Here is a 21771-nt window from a genome sequence, read left to right on the forward strand (position 1 = left end):
ATGTTGTTTATAGAAGGAGTAGACTGGGTTTCTGGGAGCAACATGACTTCAGTTAGAACTCTCTAATTCTAGCATTGATAAATTTACTTTCAAAATCATTAGCCCTATTCTTTGTGATTTGGGGGCTTGTATGATCTGCAGTATCTTTTTCAAACCACCCCCTCCCCAAAGGCATTGCTCAGATCTGACTCTGTGGCTGGAAGTGAGAATGTGCATTTTAACAGCAGGTAGCATTCCTGTAATATGCCCTCTATAAGACCCACCATTGTTCAAAATTATTGCTTAGCACAATTTACAAGAGAAATGGCATTAATCTGCATTTCCTTTAGAACTATTATCATTTTGCTAAGGCACTAAAATACATCTGCCCTCAAGAAATGTTTCAATGGGAACCTCCATATATAATACATGTATTCAATTTATTATTAATGCACTTCAATCTGATTCGCAAATTCAACATGATGTCTGAATTTTTTCAGACCCATTCTATTCTGTGTCAGCTCTTATAACATGTTCATCATCATAACATCTGAGCAACAGGCCCATAGTGCATTAGGTAACAGACTTAAAAATCAGTCACACCCTGCTTAGTTTCTCGGCTTTTATCCCTGAGGTAGAAGTCTGGACTACATGGAGCATTCAGTTGTAATAGGGTTTTTATCTAGTTTGGTTTGATATGTTTATTTTTTGTTTTTTGGATTTTTTTTAACATGTTTGTGTTCGTTACAGAAAGCAAGTCAAAGTAATTGTCCTTATTGTCAGAGCACATGGTGTCCAGGGTAGTGATGGACCTCAGCTCCTGCACCAGTAATTTCACACAGTCTTGGGCCAACCACCAGGAAAGCTCCCTGCCCACAACAGATGACAGAGCCTGTGCCAGTCGGTCACAATTGTCAGCTTCGGTTCTGACCCCTGAACATCCAGACATTTTGTGGATATTCTGGGCTTGAGTTCAAAACAAAGATTAAAGCCTAGCAATTAGCCACCAGCCCCATGAACTAACTGCATCTACCTGCTGAGCAGACACAGACTATCCGTTGTGTGTCTGCAGGACAGGGCTCTGTGTCCCCGCTGTGACAGCCCGCATCAGACTAACACCAGTCCTCATGCTCCTTTCATCTGACAAGCCAGCACTATGCAGTTTTGGCTTGCAAGCCAAGCTTTCTCACCAGGCACAACTGTTCCTAGCTCTCCTTGGGTCCTTTCCCAGTTTTAAGCTTTTGTCTCCTGCGGAGAGAAGTTTTAGTATCCTTGCTGCTGTCCAGAAGGGACCACAGCTCTGTCAGCAGCCCCAGGAGCCTGCAGGATCCCTGATCTCTAAGCATGGATCCAAGAGCTGATCACTGAAATTTCATCAAGCCTCTTCAGCAAGCAGAGAGACAGGAAATGGGAAGCCTGAAGTAACTGGGATGCCACCCACTGCCATTTCCCTCCATAGAAACCTAAGGAGGAGCAACATGGAGTGTAGATTTTATATACATCTGGCTCTTTCCAGGAACACAGAGTGTTTTGCTGTCGAAGCACATATTCTGTTTATGACTGTCACCTTGCTATCCAGCTCCTGTGTGTTGTTCAAAAGGCACAGCTCAGTATGTTTCTTGAGGCAGTTGATAAAACACTAAAAATCTCACAGCATTTGCTACAAAAAAACACGGGTACTGTGTAGTATACACCAGCAGGAAGGAGTTCGTGAGTATATTAAAGCGTCCTTTTTGATGTTCTTTGAGAACATGAATTGTAAGCTAGTAATGCAATGATATTACTGAACAACTTTGTTTCCAGCCACAGTAAATGTGATATTGCCTTACTTGAAAGGAATAATCTAGCTAAATTATCTTTTAAACCTCTGAACAGAAGAGCATCTTTCATGTGAGTAAACATTTCAGAAGAATGCCATGGAGCCAAATAATCATCGTTTTGACGTTTATAAAACTCACTCTGATAAAGACCTCAGTGCATATGACAATGATAATACAATTATAACAACTGGGATAGAGACGAAGTCTAGCATCTCGCACAAAGTCAGAAGCAAATCAGGGAAGACAATTCAAGCACTCTGACTTGCCAGCTGCCTTTGCGCCAAGTCACATCCGCCCCTCCTGAAGATCTTGGTCACCTTCTCCACATTATGTCCTCAGGTGTACTACTCAGGTCCTCAAAGCATGCTACTACTTACAAGAAAGAAACTTTAGACCATGAGTCTGCAGACAGTAGTTCCTGAACCAAGATCTTGCCTTATGCAAGAGATCATGAGCTACAAGGGAGTCAAACTGAACGGGAAGCAAAGAAGGAAAGAACTTTATCAATAAGGTACAGTTATAAGTACATAACAAATAATTATCTAAGTATATTCTTTAGCACAATGGGTTGAGAAGGCACTAAGAGATAGAGGAAACAGGGCCACAGTCAACAGATATTTCATAAATACTGGAGAAAGAGTAAATTTCAAGAGAGTGTATTCTATGAACAGGACTGACTCCAGATGGCTACAGAAAGCACAGCAGCAACTCTGAGCTGCTGTAAAAAGGAAGTTTGGCATGACAGCGGGATTTTCCACACAGGCAGGAAAGAGATGGATTAAGACAGCAGCTTTAGGGCATATGAGTTTTCCTCATGCCTCTCTGCAAGTGACATGTTTTCCATGCCTCTGAATCCCTGCTTCTAGATAGACATCCATTTCTCAAAGTGGGCCAGCCTGATGATCACTTTTTTTCCTTCTGAGAGTTGAATTTCTCTTCATGAAAATCAACTGTCACTCAGGTTCTCCTATTAAATTTGTAGCCTGGAGTGGCCTGAGTGTTTTAAAAATTTACTAGTGCTCCATTTGCATGAAATAGCTCTATGATATTCTAAGAAATTGTATTTTAGTTTACGAATATTTGATTAATGTGGTTAAAATAATATATCATCAGCTCTTCTCTATATTACACCCATACCAAGGGATTAAGAAGAAAGTGCATGAAGATTGTAAGGCCCTGCTTTGCATAACTTGGCAATATCCTACCATTTAGGGAAGTGGAGAAGCAAGTTGCTCCGGGCAGCAGCAGAGGCGAGTTAGGGGTCCTGGCCAGGAGCTGTTGCACCCAGGAGGTCAGGAAATGGGTGACTGAAGGATGTGAGTGACCAGCTTCAAAGTGCAAAGAGACATCTCATTCTGCTCCAGTTTTGACAACTGTACATCCTTTCCCAAGGCTGAGCTGGAACAAAGCTGGTTTATTAGGGATTTCAGGAAGGCCCTATGAGAAGTAGAGTTACTTCTTTAATGCTGCCCTGGTAAGGGAAAATATTCAAGTCTTGGTAGGTCATTTTTGACTGATTTTAGAAGTATAAAATGACTGCCATTTAGAAGTATAACGTTATGAGCTTTCCAAAAGGAAAATCTTGTTGGACAGAATGGTATGTATAATTATGTAACTAACTGAACAACCCAAAGATGTGCAGTCTCCAGAGCCATTAAACATTTAATGTTGCTATTTCTGGGTTAATTTATGGCTGGCATTTTTTTCTTGATACCTAATTATTAGTAAGCAGAGACTGCAGTCACCCTTGAAAGAGAGATTCAGTCTGAAGCTGCCAGAATTTTCCTGACCTCATTAAACATTTCCAGCAGATTGTTGTAAATGATCAGAAGCTGCTTAGGCGCCTGACTGAAGAATTAGGAAAGGAAGAAATCTTTAAAGAAGTATCACAGAGAAATATACTATAAGACTTTTATGCATCCAAAGGGCATTTTTTGGCAGTCTAGATCATAATCACCATTGCGATTCATCAAGGCACTTATTTTAAATGTGTTTAAAGTCAGTGGGTCTTGCATAAGTCCACACAGTTGAGTCTACTTAGCTACTCTGGTAGAAGAGGATAATTTCTTAGAACCAGGATGTTAGATATTAGCCCTGACATTCATCTGCTGGGTCTGCAACCAAGTGGTTTTGGCAGCAACATGCACTGTGTAAAGGATCCACACATTCAACTTCTGAAAAAAAAAAAAAAAAAAAAAGCAGTTAGCAAAATTTTAGGATAAGGGATGGTCACATGTAGCTGATGAAAAGCACAGGGTCAGGAGTGCCGTGAGCAAAGTGCTCACGTTTAATGGAAAAATTAAGACTTTTGAATTGCCCTAAAAGATAAACATCTCTGGGAACACACACTGGTGCCTTTTCTAGGGTGGGTATTCCTCAACTGAAGAAGGACTCCAGAGATTCCTGGAAACAGAGAACTAGGTGAGACATTTGTGACCAAGAGCAATCCTTATGCAAAGACATCCAGTAGACCTGGGATGAGTTGTGAAGCTTTGTGGCAGCAAAAGACAACAATAACAACTAATCACACAAGAAAAGATACACGAAGGCTGAAAAAGTTATCATCTCAGATGCAAGAGAAAATGTAGTTTTATTACACTGGTCACCTGCACAGGGGAACAGCTCATGCTGACTGATTTTATTAAATGAGTGCCAGATAGACCATTTATTACCAGCATGTGCTTTGTAAACACACTCTAAGCTCTTCATGAAAAGCTGTGCAACTTTTACAATAGTGTTAGCAAAACAGATCAGTATGTTCCTGGGTATTTTAAATACAGATCACAAGGACCTTGGCCTATCATATGAAAAAATTCATGGCACTTTCTGGCAGACCAGTATTAGCTGGAAATGCCCAAAGCTACTCACTGCTGCTTCTTCAGGGCAGGACCATCTCCGGCACCTCCAGAGATTTCCGAAGTGCAGCTAAGGATGAGGCCTTGGCAGAAGACAATTAAAGTAATTAACACCCCAAGGCTGGGCATCTTCTTAGCCCTGGTACCAGCTAAGGGGAGAGCTCTCTGTAGTAGAAGGGTTTTTTTTTTTTCCTTAGGCACAAAATAGTGCCTCATTCTCAAACACTTAAAGAAAAATATATTGAAAAGACCATGTGAAGGTCACTTAGGAGCTGAAACTTTTCAGAGGAGGACCAGAGACATTTTAAATTGGCCTCAGAGGAACTCTGGCATTATCAAAACTCTTTAGGTTTGTCACATATGCCAACATACAAGACGAGTCAAGTGAAATAGCCTATCTTGGTGGCACAGGAAAACTTCTGCTTGGAGCAAAGTAGGCATAAATTTGTTTAAGCTGGTGACAAAAATGCTTCTTGATTATATATATTTTAAAAAAACAGCAGACTCTCCTTTCTAGATAGGGGTCTAAGCTGTGAAACATTTTACATGAAGAATCACTTATTTTTTAATACAAGTCATACCTGTAAGGCTTCTTTCGTTTTGCTCTAAGCCAGTACTTCTGTGATTGCATTTTACTGGCACCTCAGTTTAATTTGGGAGAAAGACAACTTTGTGCAGCCTATGACATGAAGTCAAAGCACTACTTTTCAATCACAGTAAGAAAAAGCAACATTTAGGATAGTAAATACTTATTGTGTGGTCTTTACTAAAAATGCAAAGTTGTGGATGCACATAACTACAGAAAATGAACTTTAAAATGACATAAATGATAATACTTGTTCCTGAAGTGTTGGTCCATTGAGGATATGGCCCAATGAAAGGAATATATTAAAGTAATAAATCCCCAAATACCCACAGACAGATGAAACATAGATATTTCACTCCCAGAACCCCATGGACTCCATACTCAAAATAAACCAAATTTAGATCCATTTTCTTATGTTAGTAGCATTCCCAGCTGATATCAGCATGAATATTTATAGAACAGGCAGCAACCTTGCAAGAACAGGAGAATAATAATTTGGCCCAGAACGTGTGCATAAGATTTCATAAACTTTAATCATATGTTAAAAAATATGTGTATTGTTTACTTTCCGCCATATCCATTCCAGGAAACCATTTTCTGCATCTGTTTGTACCTCCCACCCCCAGAAAAAAAGTAATAAGAAAAGCCAAACTTACAAGCTGAATTATTAGTGCTGAATTAATAGCTTTTTTTTTGTTTACTGCTTAGTTTTTTTTACACTTTCAGAGTTGAAAAGGCAATCTAGGTGCCTAGATTTCTTTTTTTCAGAGTTACATCTCCAGAACATTAATCATTTCAGAGGCAGACTTTGGATTAGTGGGTTACAGTAAAACTTCAAGACTGAGCATGCTTTTTTTTCCCTCTCTCTTGCACCTCTACTGTTCTTTCCTTACTCTGCACAGAGATGCATCTATAGTTCAAAGACGCCTGCTTCAGCACACGGCATTTTAGCTGTTGGCTTCAGATGCTCTGAACATGACAGTATTCTCTAATGCTTTATTTCCTGCAAGTTTATTTTTCCTAATCATTGATTCTCATCCTCTATTGTAAGTAATAGGTATTTATTTCATCTTGCACTAGTGCTCTTCATGTCTTTGCAATTTCCCAAGAAAGTATCACCATGCCATTTTGGTTTGAAAATGAGAAGGCAGCTGCCATTTTGACGCTGTTTTGAAGAGAATAACAAAAGGTGCCTGAGGCCAGTCTGCAAGTTTGTGTGTACTTTTATGGGAGTTTTCGGAAGGAGTCACATTTCTAAACTTACCTTGCTGCTACTGAGTAGTGCAGGAAGTGTGGACTGAAACTCAGCGGCCGTGTGTAAAGCAGTAGGCATCATTCACAGCCCCTCAGTCTGATTGCATCTGTCAAACCCATTTACACCTTTCTTATGGTGGCCAAGAGAGCTACAGTTAAATAAGAAAGAACTCCATGTTGAAAGACAGAAGAAAGCATTAAAAAAGCATAAATTGAGCAAAGCATTATTTTCCTTGAACTTCTTCTTGTTTCTTAGTTGTTTTTCCTGTAGTCCAACTTTGCTCTGACCATAAGCATGACACCAATCATGCTTAAAATTGGGACCTCATCCACAAAGCCCCAAAGGCCATCTGATAATGACCACAGCTAAAGGCAGGGACAGTGTCCAGGCATATATAATATTGCACCACAAGGTTTTCAGCTGAGAGATTATGTCAGTTCTCAAACTTGGCCATGAACCTCCATGTTTTCTTTTCATTGAACTGGAAACTGAGTTTTTATATAGCTACTATGCAAAAAAAGAACGTTTTTAAAGTTCTGCCCATCATTTGGGCAAGATTCTCAAATTCTTCTCATATATTTTATAAGTGAAGGAATTTTTATCCCCTTCCCAGAATGCACAGTTGGGTTTGTTGACCCTGCATCCACCTGTGCAACAGCCCCATGTACAGCTGATCTGGGCTGCTCTGGCCCTGGTCGTTATTCACAGCTGACACTGTTGCTGGCTCCTGCCAGTGTGTGGGTGGCCTGGCACTGCACACTCTCATAGCATGCAGACTGCTCTCATCAATACATTCTGATTTCTCATGTTGAAACTGTGCTCCTAATCCTACGAGGCAGGAGCATATCTTCCCCGAGAAAGAAAGGGGGGCTGTGCTGTGAATAGAGGAGCAAATGAGACATTCAGTATTTGTGTCGATTAGGAGTGTTTGAATAGTATTTATACAGATTAGGGTTGTTTGAACATTTTAATGACTATTAGGATTCGTGTGAAAATGTTTGCATGTCATTCATTTGCAGCAGAGAGATAATCTCTCCTCAGTACTTGCCATATACTCGTGTTCAGCCCTAGATGATCTCTAGAGTTCATCTCAACTCTAGAGGTTCCAACCTCAACCATTCTGTGATTCAGCCCATGCATGAGAGCCAGCCCAATAACGGGTATCACCCTGCGCCGGTGAAACAGGACTCATACTTGGGGCCCTGAGCTATTCATCTTCAACAGGACAAATATTTCCCTGTCATGGCAGGAACAGCTTACCTAGAAAGCAAATGTCAGCAAATGTTTAGCAGCATTAATGAAAACTGAGCGGAGTATCAAAGGAAAGGGATAATACATACACCTTCTATAACAACTTTGTTGTAATGGAAGGTAGATGGAGACTTTTTATAGAAAATACTGCTTGCCTACTGCAGCTGCTTATAAGAAGTACTTCCTAGCATTATAGTCCCATAATGGCTTTCACTAAGCCTTTGTCATGTGAGGAAGGAGAGTGCAAAGGCTGAGAACCCTTAACACTGTCCACACGCTTTGGTTACTACTGTAGAGAGCTTCTTTATTGCCTTGTAATGCATTATGGCATTGCTTCTTTATAGGATAGATGTTAAAATTTAGTGTTGGTGAAATCCATACCCTTTCAATTTATAGCGGTCTCTGTATTCTGCAGGGGAAAGAAATGAGCTTCAATATCATCATATATTGAGGGAAAGTAAAACTGAATTCTTTCTCTGGTTTATACTTGAGTGGAAAGACTAAAATAAAATATTTAAGTCAGTTTGATCATGTTGATTTAAAAAATCATATTGGTCATTCGTGAATATTATTTAAAAAAGATTGTTTTTGTGGTTATTGTAGTTTGGGGGTATATAAATAACAGTTAAGAGCTGGCTTTCTAATTAAAGACTCCAAAAAGGACAAAAATTAAGCAAGTCTGCTAACGGGCAGATTAAACAAATTTTGCTTCCTTAAACTATTTCTTTTCTGGGATTTTTTGTCAACATTATTTTTAGACAACCATTACATAAAAGAGCAGCTCAAAGCCACAGAGCAATGTTCTGCAAGTATAGCTTTGCTTGTCTATGCTTCTTTTTTTTTTTCTTTTTTTTTTTTTTTGCAAAAAAAAAGAGAAAGTGTTCATTATTTGATTTGCAGGCTGGGTGCAGAGAGGAGGTCTTCCAAAGGAGAGATGAGTCTGTCTGATTTAAGGCAGGGATTCACAGGGAGCAAAGGGCTTACAGGCCAAAGGCCTAGTCCCAGGATGTGCTCCCTGGAGTGCAGCTCCCCTCGCTTTGATGCGTGAGTCCCTAGAGGGGAGGCTGCCCAAGGAGGAGTGAACACGTGTCTTGCTCCTTGTTCTCCACGGCAAACTCATTTTCCTAGGAGAAGGGGATGGGACCTGCCACGGTCTGAAGCACCAAGTAAGTGGATGAGACAGTGCTGGCTGCCAGGCAGGTGTTGGGGCACTCCTGTCCTTCCTGGGCAGCTCTGTCTAGTGTGATGGAAACCTCTGTCACGCCACACAGTTCCAGACTGCTGTAAAAATCAACCCGTGTGACTCGGGGCTAAGGTCTGAAATGTGAATTCTCATATGCATGACGCACAATATATGTATATGCAAGTGCTGTTTGCTGCAACTTGAGCATGTGCTTCTCTGAGGGAGAGGATAAAAGCCCCTTCCCATGTTTTATTTCATTTAACACTGGTGCAATGTGGCTGTGGATTTAGCATTGCCCTGCAGCTCCCAAGCCCCGTGAGGGTCTGGGCAATGGTGAGACCTTCAATGGTTCCACCTAATCAAGAAGCATTCAGGAGCCTAAAGCCCACTGATTCCAGTGAAACTCAGGATCCTAAATGCGAGGGTCTCCACTTTTATTCTTTGGTCTCGCTTCCTTTTTTTTTTTTTTTCCCCCTTTGGCTAAAGAGTAGAATAGCCCGATGTTGGCTAAAGAGTAGAATAGCCCAATGTTTTCACCTGAGAGAGCTTCTATATAGGCCAGCACCAAGGCAGCAGCTTGTAGCAGAGAGTGCCTAAAGTTGGAAACCCCCCATTGTATCCAGACTACATCTTCCTCTGGGGAGCTGTTACTTCTGAAGCAGAAGAAATGTGAATTCAGTTTCAAACACTGGTAGGAGGGTGAGCTCCTGGGATCCTTGCTCGTACATTTGACAAAAAGTATGTTGTCTTTAAAACCTATTACCTAACATCCACAGTTCAAATGAACTGACAGAATTTCTTCCTTGATTATTTATGGTTTGAATCCTACAAGGAGGGAAAAGGCCATTTGTATTATCTTGAAATGTACTTTTTTAACAGAAACCCATATTCATCTGAAGCTATGTAAAATTAATTTGGAAACACTGGTGGCCTTGTAATCCTGATGAGGCTAAAGACCACATGCAGCTGCTACAGCGTGAGCCAGCACTCACATTTTAATTTCACCTGCTGTGCTTTTGATGTCTCCTTGAAACTGCCTAAATTTGATCTTGAAGATTAAACAGGGTTTCAAAAGGGGAAAAAGACTTTCCTAGGTAGATGCTAAATTAGACATTTGTTCTTGACTGATTGGAGGAAGAAAAATCCAAACCAACAAGCCCTGCTGTCATCTCAAACACAACCAAAAGTAGATCCTAAGAGAATATTTTCATCCCAGCATGAAGCTGAAGCCATGTGCAAAATGCACACTAGAATTTGCACCTCTAGAGGTCTGAAGTCCACAGAGCCATTTAAAGAGTCATAAAGGTGGCATGACCACATTGATTTTGGGCTAGTTGTGGTAGCCAAATGCACCGAAAGTAAGGTGCCTTCCTGGTGACATTGCACTATATACTCCGTCAAAAGGGAAGAAGGGAAGCCAACAACACAAAATCTGACTTGGGGGATGCTGTCACTGCTCCTCACAGGCCCATCACCTCTGACTGCTCCCTCAGGCCTTGGTGCAGGCAAGAAAACACGTGGACACAGGTCCCACTATGTGCGTCCTCTTCAACACCTCAGTTTACCTAGCCAGGCACAAGCTTCCAAATGCACTGCTTTTCCACAACAGGGAAAACGGTGAACTCCTTTTCCCTCTATGAAAAATATGTCAGTGGTCTTATCACTCTTACTGCTAAACTTCAAAGGGTGTAATCACGAAATTAGATTTAATGAAGATCCTGTGCCTCCCACTATCTTGTTGTACATGCTGTACACTTTTCAGTTTACACCAACTAGCATACATGATTTTGTAAAACACAGGGAAGTGGCATTATTCAAGAATATTTGTATGATGATGAGACTTTTATGCAAAGCAACTGAGGCAAGACGGGAATTGGGGAGAGGACGCTGACATGTTTCAGTGCTTGCAGCAGAGAGTTCAGCTTGCTTAAAAGTGACTCTGCGAGTGAAGCTCGCAGAGCTGCACAGAAGAAAACACACTCATTAAATTCTCAGGATAAGAGGAAACAGATCTGTTCCATCGCAGCTTTGTGGCTGTCATATAACACTGTTTCTTGTTCAACTAGCACATTATGGATGACTTGGAAGAACTTCTGTTAGTAATTGCACAGACTTACATTAAAGTTTGAATGCTGTTACATTTACTATATTTTACACACCACCACTGGGTCCCCAAAAGATATCCATCTGCAGGTCTATAATCAGACCCAAAGAAGGAAGGTTGTCCACCCTGCGCAATGGCCTGGTCTGATGTTTTCCGTGATGCAGAAAATTAAATCTTGGCACTGGCTGTATGCAGGTGTTGGCTGCTCTCAGTTCTACATGCAGATACCTTTACAACAAGATGGACATTTGCAGTCCCAGCTCCTCCGTTCTCCTAGGTGTTGTAGCAACAGCCCCATGGAGCACAGCCAGTGTGACGAGGCATCCGTGGGTCCCATTGCAACCTGCAAACCACGAACTTGCCTTTGTTGTGCACCCCTGTGGTGCCTGTCTCAAAACACCTCTGTGATGCTCTCATGCTCACCCGAAAACTTAGAGGAAGCACCCGACTTAACGGTGGATGCATAAGCACAAGTCATGCATGTGCCGGAAGGTTGTCTAGCAATTCCAGTGGTCAGAGGCAATCCAGGAATGGCTGAATCCAAAACTTACCAGCTACTGCCTAATGATTCAAATTCAAGCAAGCAAAACATGCTTTCCTGTAGTAGTAGTTTGGAAATTATACCCTTTAATATCAGAGGACTATAAATAAAATTTAATAAATGGCTTAATTCTAAAGCTAGTATATAAAAACATTTCTTAAATTAAGTAATTATAGTTATCCTTGGAAAATATTTATCCCCTGACATTAATTTAGCTGATGTACATATTTTCATCATTGAATTTATTTCCAGGTCGGAAGGCATTTCAGTATTCCAACTAGCCTTTACAAAAAGCATGAAGAATCATGCTAGTATTTGCCATTATTTCTGATAAATTTGAATATATTCAGCACTCCAATCAGTCTGCTCAGTACCATCATATTGATTGGTAAATCAATAGCTCTGTGAATACATGTTTGGAAAAAAATCTAATTTCTGAATTCAGTTTCTAAGTGATCTTTTCTATGAGTGTTTGGCATGTCTTTCTGCAGCGTCCTTGGCACTGGCTATGTTCCACTTGCAAACTCTTCTTCACTCACAGTGGTGCTACATTAACACATGGCTTTGTTACTACAAAATTCAGCGATGGATTTGATATTCCCAGCTGTGGCGACCAAACAGAAGGAGCTGTTTGGTTTTTTGAAACTCACACAGATGTTGGTACATCTCCAACAAGCTTTACTAGGAGACTAAGTGCTGTGTTCTTCTACTTTTAGGAGTAAGGGCAAAATTCTCCTTACCTTATCACTCATAGTTCCTTCCAGTAGTTCCTGTGCTTGTCCATAGCTGCACTCCAACAAAGAGAAAGGAGAAGTGGGTCTGTGTGTAAATCCTGCTAACAGGATGGGCAGAGTCCAAGCTAAGGAAGGCCTGGAAGGCAGACAGTAGTGAAAGAGCAATCCATATAGTAGGAGCAGGAGAAAAGTAAGCAATCATGCAAGAAATGTAAACTCTGCGAAGGCTTCTTATTTAGCCAAACACTTTGGCATGAAAAAGTGGACAGGGACAACAACCTCCCTTCCTCTTCTAACAGAAATATAACAGATGAAAAAGAGAGTATTTCTGTGAGGAGCGAGGGGGGATCTGCACCACGCTTCTACAGAGCACCTAAGGCAGCAGGAAAGCCAGGTCCTGGTGTAAGAGCATGTTGCCTCTCTATGGACAACCCTATGAAGAGAGTTGAATCATCTATCCGAAGAGAGGGAAAACAGAAAAAAAAAATCGCTTTGTGTTACATTCAGTGGTATCTTTAGAAGAGTTTATCACCAAAATATTTAGGAAGAAGCTTTACTCACATTTGCACAGAGTCATTTTATAGCATCTGATATAAAGCTTTGAGGGTATAATGTTATTGTTTAGGTCCCTATACTTCTGAGATGCTATGACATGAGTAAAAGTCGCCTTTGGGGCATTTAAAGAGGTTTAATTTAGGCAGGTTGGATGCATATTTTTAATTGACACAATTTCAATTTCTTTGGTGTCCCCATCTAGACAAATATTTGAGTTGTGACTCATCAAGATTTGCCATCTTCACATTAACCTTCCAGTTCCAGCTACATTTTTTGGTCCATAAATACTTATAGTGATCTATTTGTTCCACCCAGAAACAGAATTTTGCAGATGGTCCATCATTCCTGTTTAGCCTTACAGAAAGCCAAGTGATTTGGCTGAAGGAGGCACCAGGCATGTTAGAGAGCGCGGTGTTGCCATCCACAGAGAGCGGAGGTAATTGTTTGAGGTGGATTTAGTCCCCTTTGGTTGAGGTGTTTTTAGTCCCATTTTCCTCCTCCTCGTCCTGCAGCTGGGGCCCTCCAGCCACAGGGATGCCCTGCACATAGGCCCCTCTGCTGCAGCCGCAGCCTTGCTGGGACATGCAGGAAAGCAGAGGGGAACACGGACCAAAGCTGCAGGCCGCAAATCCCTAAGGCTATTGGCACCCAGAAAAGGATGGTGACCACCACAACAGATCTGTGATACAGACGAGGTGCTTCCCCACATCTGCTTTCTCTTAAGTAAGTAAGGCAAAAGGAGATTTTGCCATTCTTTTCAGCGAGGCTGCTTCAAAGCAAGAACTCGTCACCCTGGGCTAAGAAAACTCTTCACTACAGCTGGGCTTGGCATGAGGGTTGTCTGTGAGCTTTAGGCTGGGCTCAGACTTAAGTGTGGTTAAGCTCTATATTGCTCCAGTACTCTCAAATTTAAAGCTAAACAAACAAGGATTGAACAAGGGCTACAAACAGCAGAAACAATGAATTTTGTTGCTGTGATTTCTAACCAACTCTTAAGTTTGGCAGTTTCGCAGCAGAAAAGCTACAGCCCATGTCAAGACACTGACACAGAGAAAGCTGTGTGTCGTGTCTTGATTACTGTGTAGCTCCAGGTACTTACAGAAGCTTCTTTATGAGGTCAAGAAAACTACATCATTCAGTGCTCCATCTTCCTGCCTTCCCAACATTTCAGTTGAGAAGAAGCCTGATTTCTACTCCAGCAAAATACGAAAAAAAAGTCCTAGTAAACAAAGTCTTAAGACTTTCGGAATGCTGCATTAAACCAACAACATTTATAGCTATGAATAAAATAGGATTTCCATAAATCCCCAATTCAGCATTTAGTCACAAAGCAAGGAAATCCCTGTAGAAGCCTAAATATCTATTTTTAGAGTCAGACAAATGGGATAATGTGGCTACGGTTTACTCTTCTTCAGACTGATGGATCTTTGCATTGTTCCATTGCAAAGCCCAAGCTTCTTAAATAAGACTGATCTTGCTGCTGTTGCAAAATAGCAGTTTTAAGGGCAAGGGGAACAACTTCCACTTTCTTGCTTCAGTTTTTCAGCACCTCAGGCAGGCGGATCTAATGCCGCTTTGAAGCAGCTGACAGAAAATCATCTGCTTTCAGTGCTTTTTAAGGTGCCTGTACCATTCTGTAAGACAATGATGGATTATAGCCATCTCCACTCCTAATATTTCCCCAAAAAAGCATTTTTCTTCATTTTACAATTCATGTTTACAGTCCAGTAGGAGCTACAATCATTCTACAGAGAAGAAATCGAATATAGTACAGGAGTCTCTGACATGCCCTAGCACTTCATCCCCAAATCCCATCTGGGGAGAAAATTCAGAGCTTCATGTGACAGTAAAATGCAGATGCAGTTCTACTATAACCAGCTGCAGAGCACAACGTGAGAACCCTCTCTAAGTTTCAATATAACCTAGCTATGTCGCCTGCTTTACACTGATCTCCAGTCTACCACCTGGACTACCTCCAATCTATCTCCAGTCCTACAGCAGATATTAAGGTATTAAAATGAAATGCATTGCATGTGAGAAATTTTCAAAAAATGCCCACCTCATCTCTTTTTTAAAAAAACAAAACCCCAAACCTATGCTAGAATATTACCATATGTAACCGTGAAACTGTGAAAGTATGACTCTGAAACCTGTCAGCTGTTCATCAACATGTGCAGGAGAAGAAAAAAATACAAGCAGCAGAAGGCTGGATTTTGGGGAGGAGGCTGCAGAGGCTGACGTATGTTTTGCTAAAAGGCAGTGAGAAGCTGCTCTGAGACTGGGGCTCTGGGGCTTTCCACAGTCACTGCCACTGCCTGGGGCTCTGCATCTCTCAAACGAGGGCTCCCAGCCAGCCTCCATGCACAGATTTCACTCCCACAGAGCCAGAGTGTGACAGAGAATCCAAGAATCCAAGAATTAGAGAGCTTTGCAATCTCGACCCATCCCAGAGGCAGCAGCTCAAGAGATTCAGCTAAGTAGAAAGAAAATGTTGGTAATGATCACAAGGGTGAAGTATCTAGAACTAGGGTACAGACACCAAAAACTCAGTCTTTGCTCATGAGCCAATTCTTCACTTACTTAAAAAAAGAAATCATCATTTTTAAAATGACTCATCTCTTTATAAATTAATAAAAAGCATTTCCAAATAGAAAATAATGTATTATGTTAATATTTCTGGTAACTTCAAATTGCCTGAAACCCTTGCTTTTTTTTCTAATTTCTTCTCATTCAGAGAGTGCTCAAAGTATCTATTACAGAATTGTTTAAGCCACTGCTTGTAATAAAGCATATTAATATATTAATTTTCACTTCGTAGCAGCAGTTTTCCATTCCAATTTTCTTTATCTGACTTCTGCTTGATTTATTCTGATGATAAAGTGCCCTCCTCTTTCATATAGTTTAATTCATTCATTCATGACTTCTTAATTCACATCTTCCCATTAAAATATGCCAGCAAGTTTACTCTTGCTAGATAGCTCTCTTCCAGCTCTGGTTTTCAGTAACCATTCTTAACAGAGGCTTCCTTAAAATTCCTTCATATCAAATTCATCCATATCTTTTGTAAGACAACATTTAGAGCAATACTTTTTTCACACATGAAAAAGCCCCCTGACACACAGCTTGATCTCAATTTATTTAGCTGCATGTTTCTTAGCAATTCTGGCTCCAGTTTGCAGAACACACCTACAAGATTACTAATACTGTGTCACAAAATCAGCTGGAACAGCAAAGTTTTCTCAGTGCGGAATCTTCTCAGAAGAATGATAAATGTGTTCAAAGTCCCATAATCTGCTCATCCCCTCAATGAATGTTATAGTTTTATAGCTTCTTTATAGCAGCCTTTGGTAATTTGTCTTAATGGATACATCGGTTCAAACTTTATTTCTAGTCTGAATTTGTCTAGTTTTGATTTCCAACTATCAAGCCTTATAACCATCAATGCTTGAAAAACTGTTTATACTTTTCAAGAAAGCCCAGGAATTCCCACAGCTGCTCTTCCATGACCATTTGATCCTCAGGGCTGAAATGGCTAGGGGACTGGTAGGTATGTTCTAAGCCCAACAAACTGGCAGGGTGACATCTCTCCTTTACAAAATACCAGTGTACTCATATATTTTTAAAAGATGGCTCAGAAAGAAAGTGGATGCAAATGTCCAGCCTGACTTTTATACAGTAACTGCATTATAAGAACTGAGTTATCCCAAAATGGGAGGTCTAGGCTCAAAGTCTTCCTCAGACAGAGGGACTTAAACTTTGCTGTTCCATCTCCCATGAAAATCCCCATCCCTCTCAGACACAGACGAGCTACCTCCATGAACCTTTGCGGGTCCAGGCCTTTAAGAGCTGACGCTTTCTTCCTCTCAGGGAAGTCACATAGGAGTTTGATGCATGAACAGTTGTTGGACTCACCTTGTGCTCCATACATTTTTTTTTAAATATGCCTAGTTCTCTCAAGAAAGACAAGCAGCTGCAATCACGTCAGTCTGGACTCCATGTCCTCTATCTGTGGAGGTCCTGATTCAACCTCCTTCCCTCCAGATGCCAAACAAGGCTTCAGCCACACCATGGCCATTACCGCATCCTACTGTCTTGCCCAGCACCATGTACCACTGATCTGGACCCCATTTTGGACACTAACTATCCCCAGGTAGCACTGAGGAAAGCCCCTTCCCTCTGCGTGCTTAGTCCCCTTTGGGGGACAGATGTGAAATATGCACGACCGGAAGGAGCGGTAAGCAGGTTTGGAAGAGAGGAGCAGCTGACCACCAAAACTCTCCTTCATGCAGGTACTACTCATAGGACAGCTGAGACACCTTTTGAATTTCAGTACACTAAGCAGATTGAGCTCTTGTAGTGCGGCTCTGTAACATATTTACCAAAATGTGAGCAACTTTGAGCTTGCTTTCTAGAATCATTCTTACATCCCAGTACCTCTTCTGAAATATCTTCTGAACCAAACATGGTCCAGTGACAGCAGTGACGGTCTCTCAGATCATCACTCTCTGATATTCTGCTTGGGTATTCAGGGATTTCAGTCATCACCCAAACAGTAGATTAGGAGTTTTAATTAATTATCATCTCTAAGTCTTTTTTTGGGGGGGGGTTCAGTTCACACCAGGACATGCTAAAACTGCACTGAATCAATTATATCTATCCCAATTACTATTTCTGCACAAGGTATGGCATCATTAACAAGAAGGGAGAACTTAACTGGTGTAAAAGCCAGTTGATGCTAGTCTTTGAATTAGCTCCTCATACACCCAGGAAACTGGTGTGAGAATCAGAAGGATGGCCAATGGCACAGAAAGGACCAATGGGGCTAAAGAAAGAGCAGGAGCCACGTCAGAAGGTATGTTCCAAGTTCCTCCCCAGATCTTTCGCCTTTTATTCTCCAATTCAGATAGATAGTACATTTCCACTGGCTTCCACCAGGATTGTGCATGCACCTTGACATGTTCACAGAAGTTCCACGATACAGAGTTTCACAACTGGGATATGTCCCTGCAATCGGGACACCAGGGTGACAAACAAATTCTGGAGAATTTCTCATTGAATAGGATGGAGAGAGCGCAATTATCACATCGTACCACTACAATGCTTCATAAACATAGAATAGACTGGTTCCATTTACCACAAAAATCACAAAAAGTAACTGATCAAAGAATATCTCTTTTATGTAAAATATACATTTTTTCGGATATTATTTTAATACATCTTACATACTTACTGATGTTGGGTTTGCAACACTTTTAATAAAAAAAGAAATTCTTGCTGCCAGATTTTTATTTCTCATAATACTATAGTCTGAGGTAACAATGAAAAAAGACTGTGTGCTGTGAACAAAGTCAGTGATGTTTGTCTGCAGTCACATTTCTCTTATCAAAGTGAAGAGTAAATTTAAGATTTGGCAGGTACGCTAGAATTCATATAAATATAGATCATGGCAAACGGAGGAAGCAAAGATTTATGCAAACATACTCTGTCCATATTTGTGACTTTTGCAAAATATACCATTATTATGATGCAAGTCAAGACAGATGTAGTTTACATCACTATCATTGGAGGCGTGTGTCTTTGTATGATCCACAGCACAACTTACTGCGGGAACCAGGAAGGATATACACAGGGGTGTGGGTCTTTGCATGGAGCCTTAGCAATGATGACTTGAACTCAGCTTTCCTTGATATAGATAAAAACTGATATTCCATGCACACACATTTTATTTACAGCTGACTCAACAGTGACTAGGCACCCCTTCCTCTGGCAGCAGTAATCATGAGCGATCTTTAATCTTCCTTCACAAGGTCTACTTCCCATGTAAAGTCTCAGTGACCTCCTCAGGGTGTGAGCTGTTAATCAGGGCCCATTCAGCAGCAGGAGTCTCTTTCCAGTACAGTCCTTGGTATGGCTAAATTCCATTGTCCCTTTTTCAGCAGTCAAAAATCCATGATAAATTCTGTACAACACTGTAGTTAATATAACAGCAGCACCAGATATTATATTAATTCCTTTGCTAAAAGCTGTTTGCAATTATCTCTCTATTGACAATATTTTACCAAAACTAAACAAATGTACATCTCTAAATATCAGAAATGTATACTTTGATAAATACATTATTATACAACAATTTTGACATGCAGGTCATGCTGTTGGGCTAGGCTATATACAGGAGAAGATGTTACATGGTCAACAGTAAGTTATATTTCTCTTCCTAACAAAAATTAAAACATGACAATCAGGGATTATTCAACAATCTCAAGGATATCATAAGATTTGGTGAGTTATGGTCTTCCCCATGTAGTTCTAAATCTCTATGTTATATGGTAATTTTTCCTCACCAGCCCAGAATATCGAATCCACTATGGTGTTTGTCCTATTGCATAAACATATGTTTAGATTGAAAGAAAAAGAGGAGATACGGTTTCAAAATGTAAAGAACGTCGGTTGCTAGGAAGCAGGATTGATGGTCATGCAATAGGCAACTGGTCAGAACTATAGAATCATTACTAAATTCCACTCCAAAAATCTTCATAGTGCCCACATGAGTTAGTCTAAATGATACTAACTTGCACTTGAAATATATATATTATATATATATTTATCTATACATATATGTATAGTCCACATGAAAAAAGAGAGGAGAAAAATATCCTTAGTCTTAAAAGAGGGGGCATTTTAACAGTATCTCAGTGCTGTATGGAGACAGATGGAGAATACAGTAGACAGGCTGCAAAACAGACAGACAAACAACATATAGGACAAAGCACCTCAGAAAACATTGACTGAAGAAATTTTTGAAGCTTATGAGCCAGAGGTATAAGGCTGGCCAAAAAACCCCACTTGAGAACTACGACCCTCCTACAGTTGTACAAAAATAACCCAATAATCTTGATTTACTTGGTACTCAGCCTCTGAAAATGTTGAAGAACCCTGGAGTAGAGAAATGACTACAGCACCAAGCAGCACTTGCTAGCTTAAAATTGCAAGCCTGGATGGCGTTTACCTTTCTTGCATGTTTTGTGCCTTCCCCAAGCCATTAAGAAAGAGATCTGGCTTCTGCTTGCGTGTAACCAGTAATGACAACCTCTTTGCAGTTATCTGTGTGCAAACAACCGGAGACATTCAGAACTCTGATACAGCAATCTAGTACCAAAGTAAGTTAATCAAGAAATAAAGCCATTTATAAACAAGTAGTTTGTTAAAAAAAAAAAAAAAAGGTTAAACAAATAAAAACAATCCCACATGCAGACCAGTTTATCAGTGCTTTCATTTCAGCAGGATGGTACAATGCAAGAACACATATCCAGAGCCATCTGTGGTCTCCGTAATCGGCAACACAGCTTGTCAAGTGATGGGGACAGGATGGTCCATGCAAATGAGCAGACCTGAGTCACATTGTGTGCAACCAAGACACGATTCCAGACATCTTCGGGATGGAGCAGAGTCACAAGAAATGAAAGTTCAATGGAGTGATTGATAATTATTTAGTTGGAAGCACTAAAATATATCTCCCTGAAAAATATACTTATTTATTGAGTATACTGGCCAATGGCGTCCACTAATTGTCCTTTTATTGCCACAGGAAAGTAGGACAATAGTAGATAAGAGGAGAAGGTACCTTAGGAAAATTACCTTAGGTAATTTTTAAAAGCCAAGATAGAAACCTTCAGCTACCCAAGTGGCATTTTTTACTACTGACAGTTACATCATGCAGGAATTATACCATATTTGTGGAGCCTACATTTAATGCTACATTTATTTCCATTAGGCGTAAACAGTATTTGAATTAATACTATGTAGCCGGTTGATGCCATCTGGTTTACAAGATAGAAGGGATAGGAGACCGAGAGCGCCTTAGAGGACAAGGTGAGCTGTAGGGTGATGTTACTGGAGACAGTCGCAGAGCATTGCCTGCCAAGCCAGCTATGTTGTTTAAGCTTCGAGACTTTTCGTAGCCTTGTATGAGAAAATGCACAGACATCAGTTGAATTCAGCCAAAAAAATAGACAAAGACAAACAGTACAATGTAATGTCATCCAAGGAGCTATCTGGAACTCAAAGGGGATCTGCCTGCAAGAAAATTCAATCCTGACACAAATTACTACCAAAAGATATTAATAAATGAAATAATTCACAAATTAATGCAGCTCTTTTTCTTTTTTTTTTCCCCAGGAAACAAAGCAGAACACTGCACAAGAGCTCTGGCCTGTTCCTCCACATCCCACCTTGCACTCGTAGCCACTCTGCTGGCTCCAGCAGGGTTGCACCGAGTGCCAGACACAGGATGCCAGGAGGGTTTGGGGTAAGCTATCTGCCCAAGCACGTGCAGAACAACCCACTGAAACGAAGGCAGACTATGAAAACTGCTAGAACAATATAAAGTCTATCAAATCAAATGCCATATAAAGGAACATTTTGCCTTAAAAATAAATAAAACGAAACCCAGATGAAAATGCATAAAGTATAAGTCATTTCTGCAGAGGACTTAATGATATTACAGTAAAAAAAAAAAAACCCTCCTACATCTTCAGATTTATTAACTCTAAGATTTTCTGTCTAATATTAAAGTATAATAAGATAGCAGTTTGACATATCTGCAACTGCTTCCTCGCTGGCAAATTTAAATCACCGTATTTGTGCTCCTTATCCAGCTGACTCAAATGAAATACAGTTTTATTCTACATAAGCAAGTAGTAAAGAATTAATCACTAAATGAGGCAATCACATAATAATGCTTCACAATTTGGAGGGAACATTGCACTTGCAGACATTTCTGTTCAAATACACTGTCAACTCCAGCTGCCTATTTTATGTGACATATAGATTGTTTTCGTTTTGTTAAGGCCATGGTATAAAACACCAGAATTGCATATTCACTCCTTTGCTATCTTCATGTTTATGTATT

At 40.5% G+C, this 21771-nt stretch overlaps 2 protein-coding genes across 11 annotated transcripts in view; both read right to left on the reverse strand.

Annotated features, from left to right (window-relative positions):
• The window catches only part of CAPS2 (calcyphosine 2), a 248339-nt gene that overhangs the window by 90382 nt on the left and 136186 nt on the right, over positions 1-21771 (reverse strand). The window lies entirely within an intron of this gene.
• Positions 17717-21771, reverse strand: part of KCNC2 (potassium voltage-gated channel subfamily C member 2) — a 98044-nt gene continuing 93989 nt past the window's right edge. For 4 of the 10 annotated variants that reach the window (XM_088522961.1, XM_088522960.1, XM_088522956.1 and 1 more), the window contains one exon: positions 20598-20822. In XM_088522961.1, coding sequence (XP_088379087.1) covers positions 20686-20822 — 137 coding nt within the window. In that variant the 3' untranslated portion in view covers positions 20598-20685. Of the gene's footprint in view, positions 18833-19869; positions 19965-20597; positions 20823-21771 lie in introns of those variants that run through there. The other 6 variants (XM_088522965.1, XM_088522963.1, XM_088522958.1 and 3 more) reach the window with 2 other exon arrangements.

The sequence above is a fragment of the Tinamus guttatus genome, unplaced genomic scaffold (assembly GCF_059628265.1).
Source record: "Tinamus guttatus ecotype Peru unplaced genomic scaffold, ASM5962826v1 Tinamus_guttatus_pri_ptg000171l, whole genome shotgun sequence".
Lineage (NCBI taxonomy): Eukaryota > Metazoa > Chordata > Aves > Tinamiformes > Tinamidae > Tinamus > Tinamus guttatus.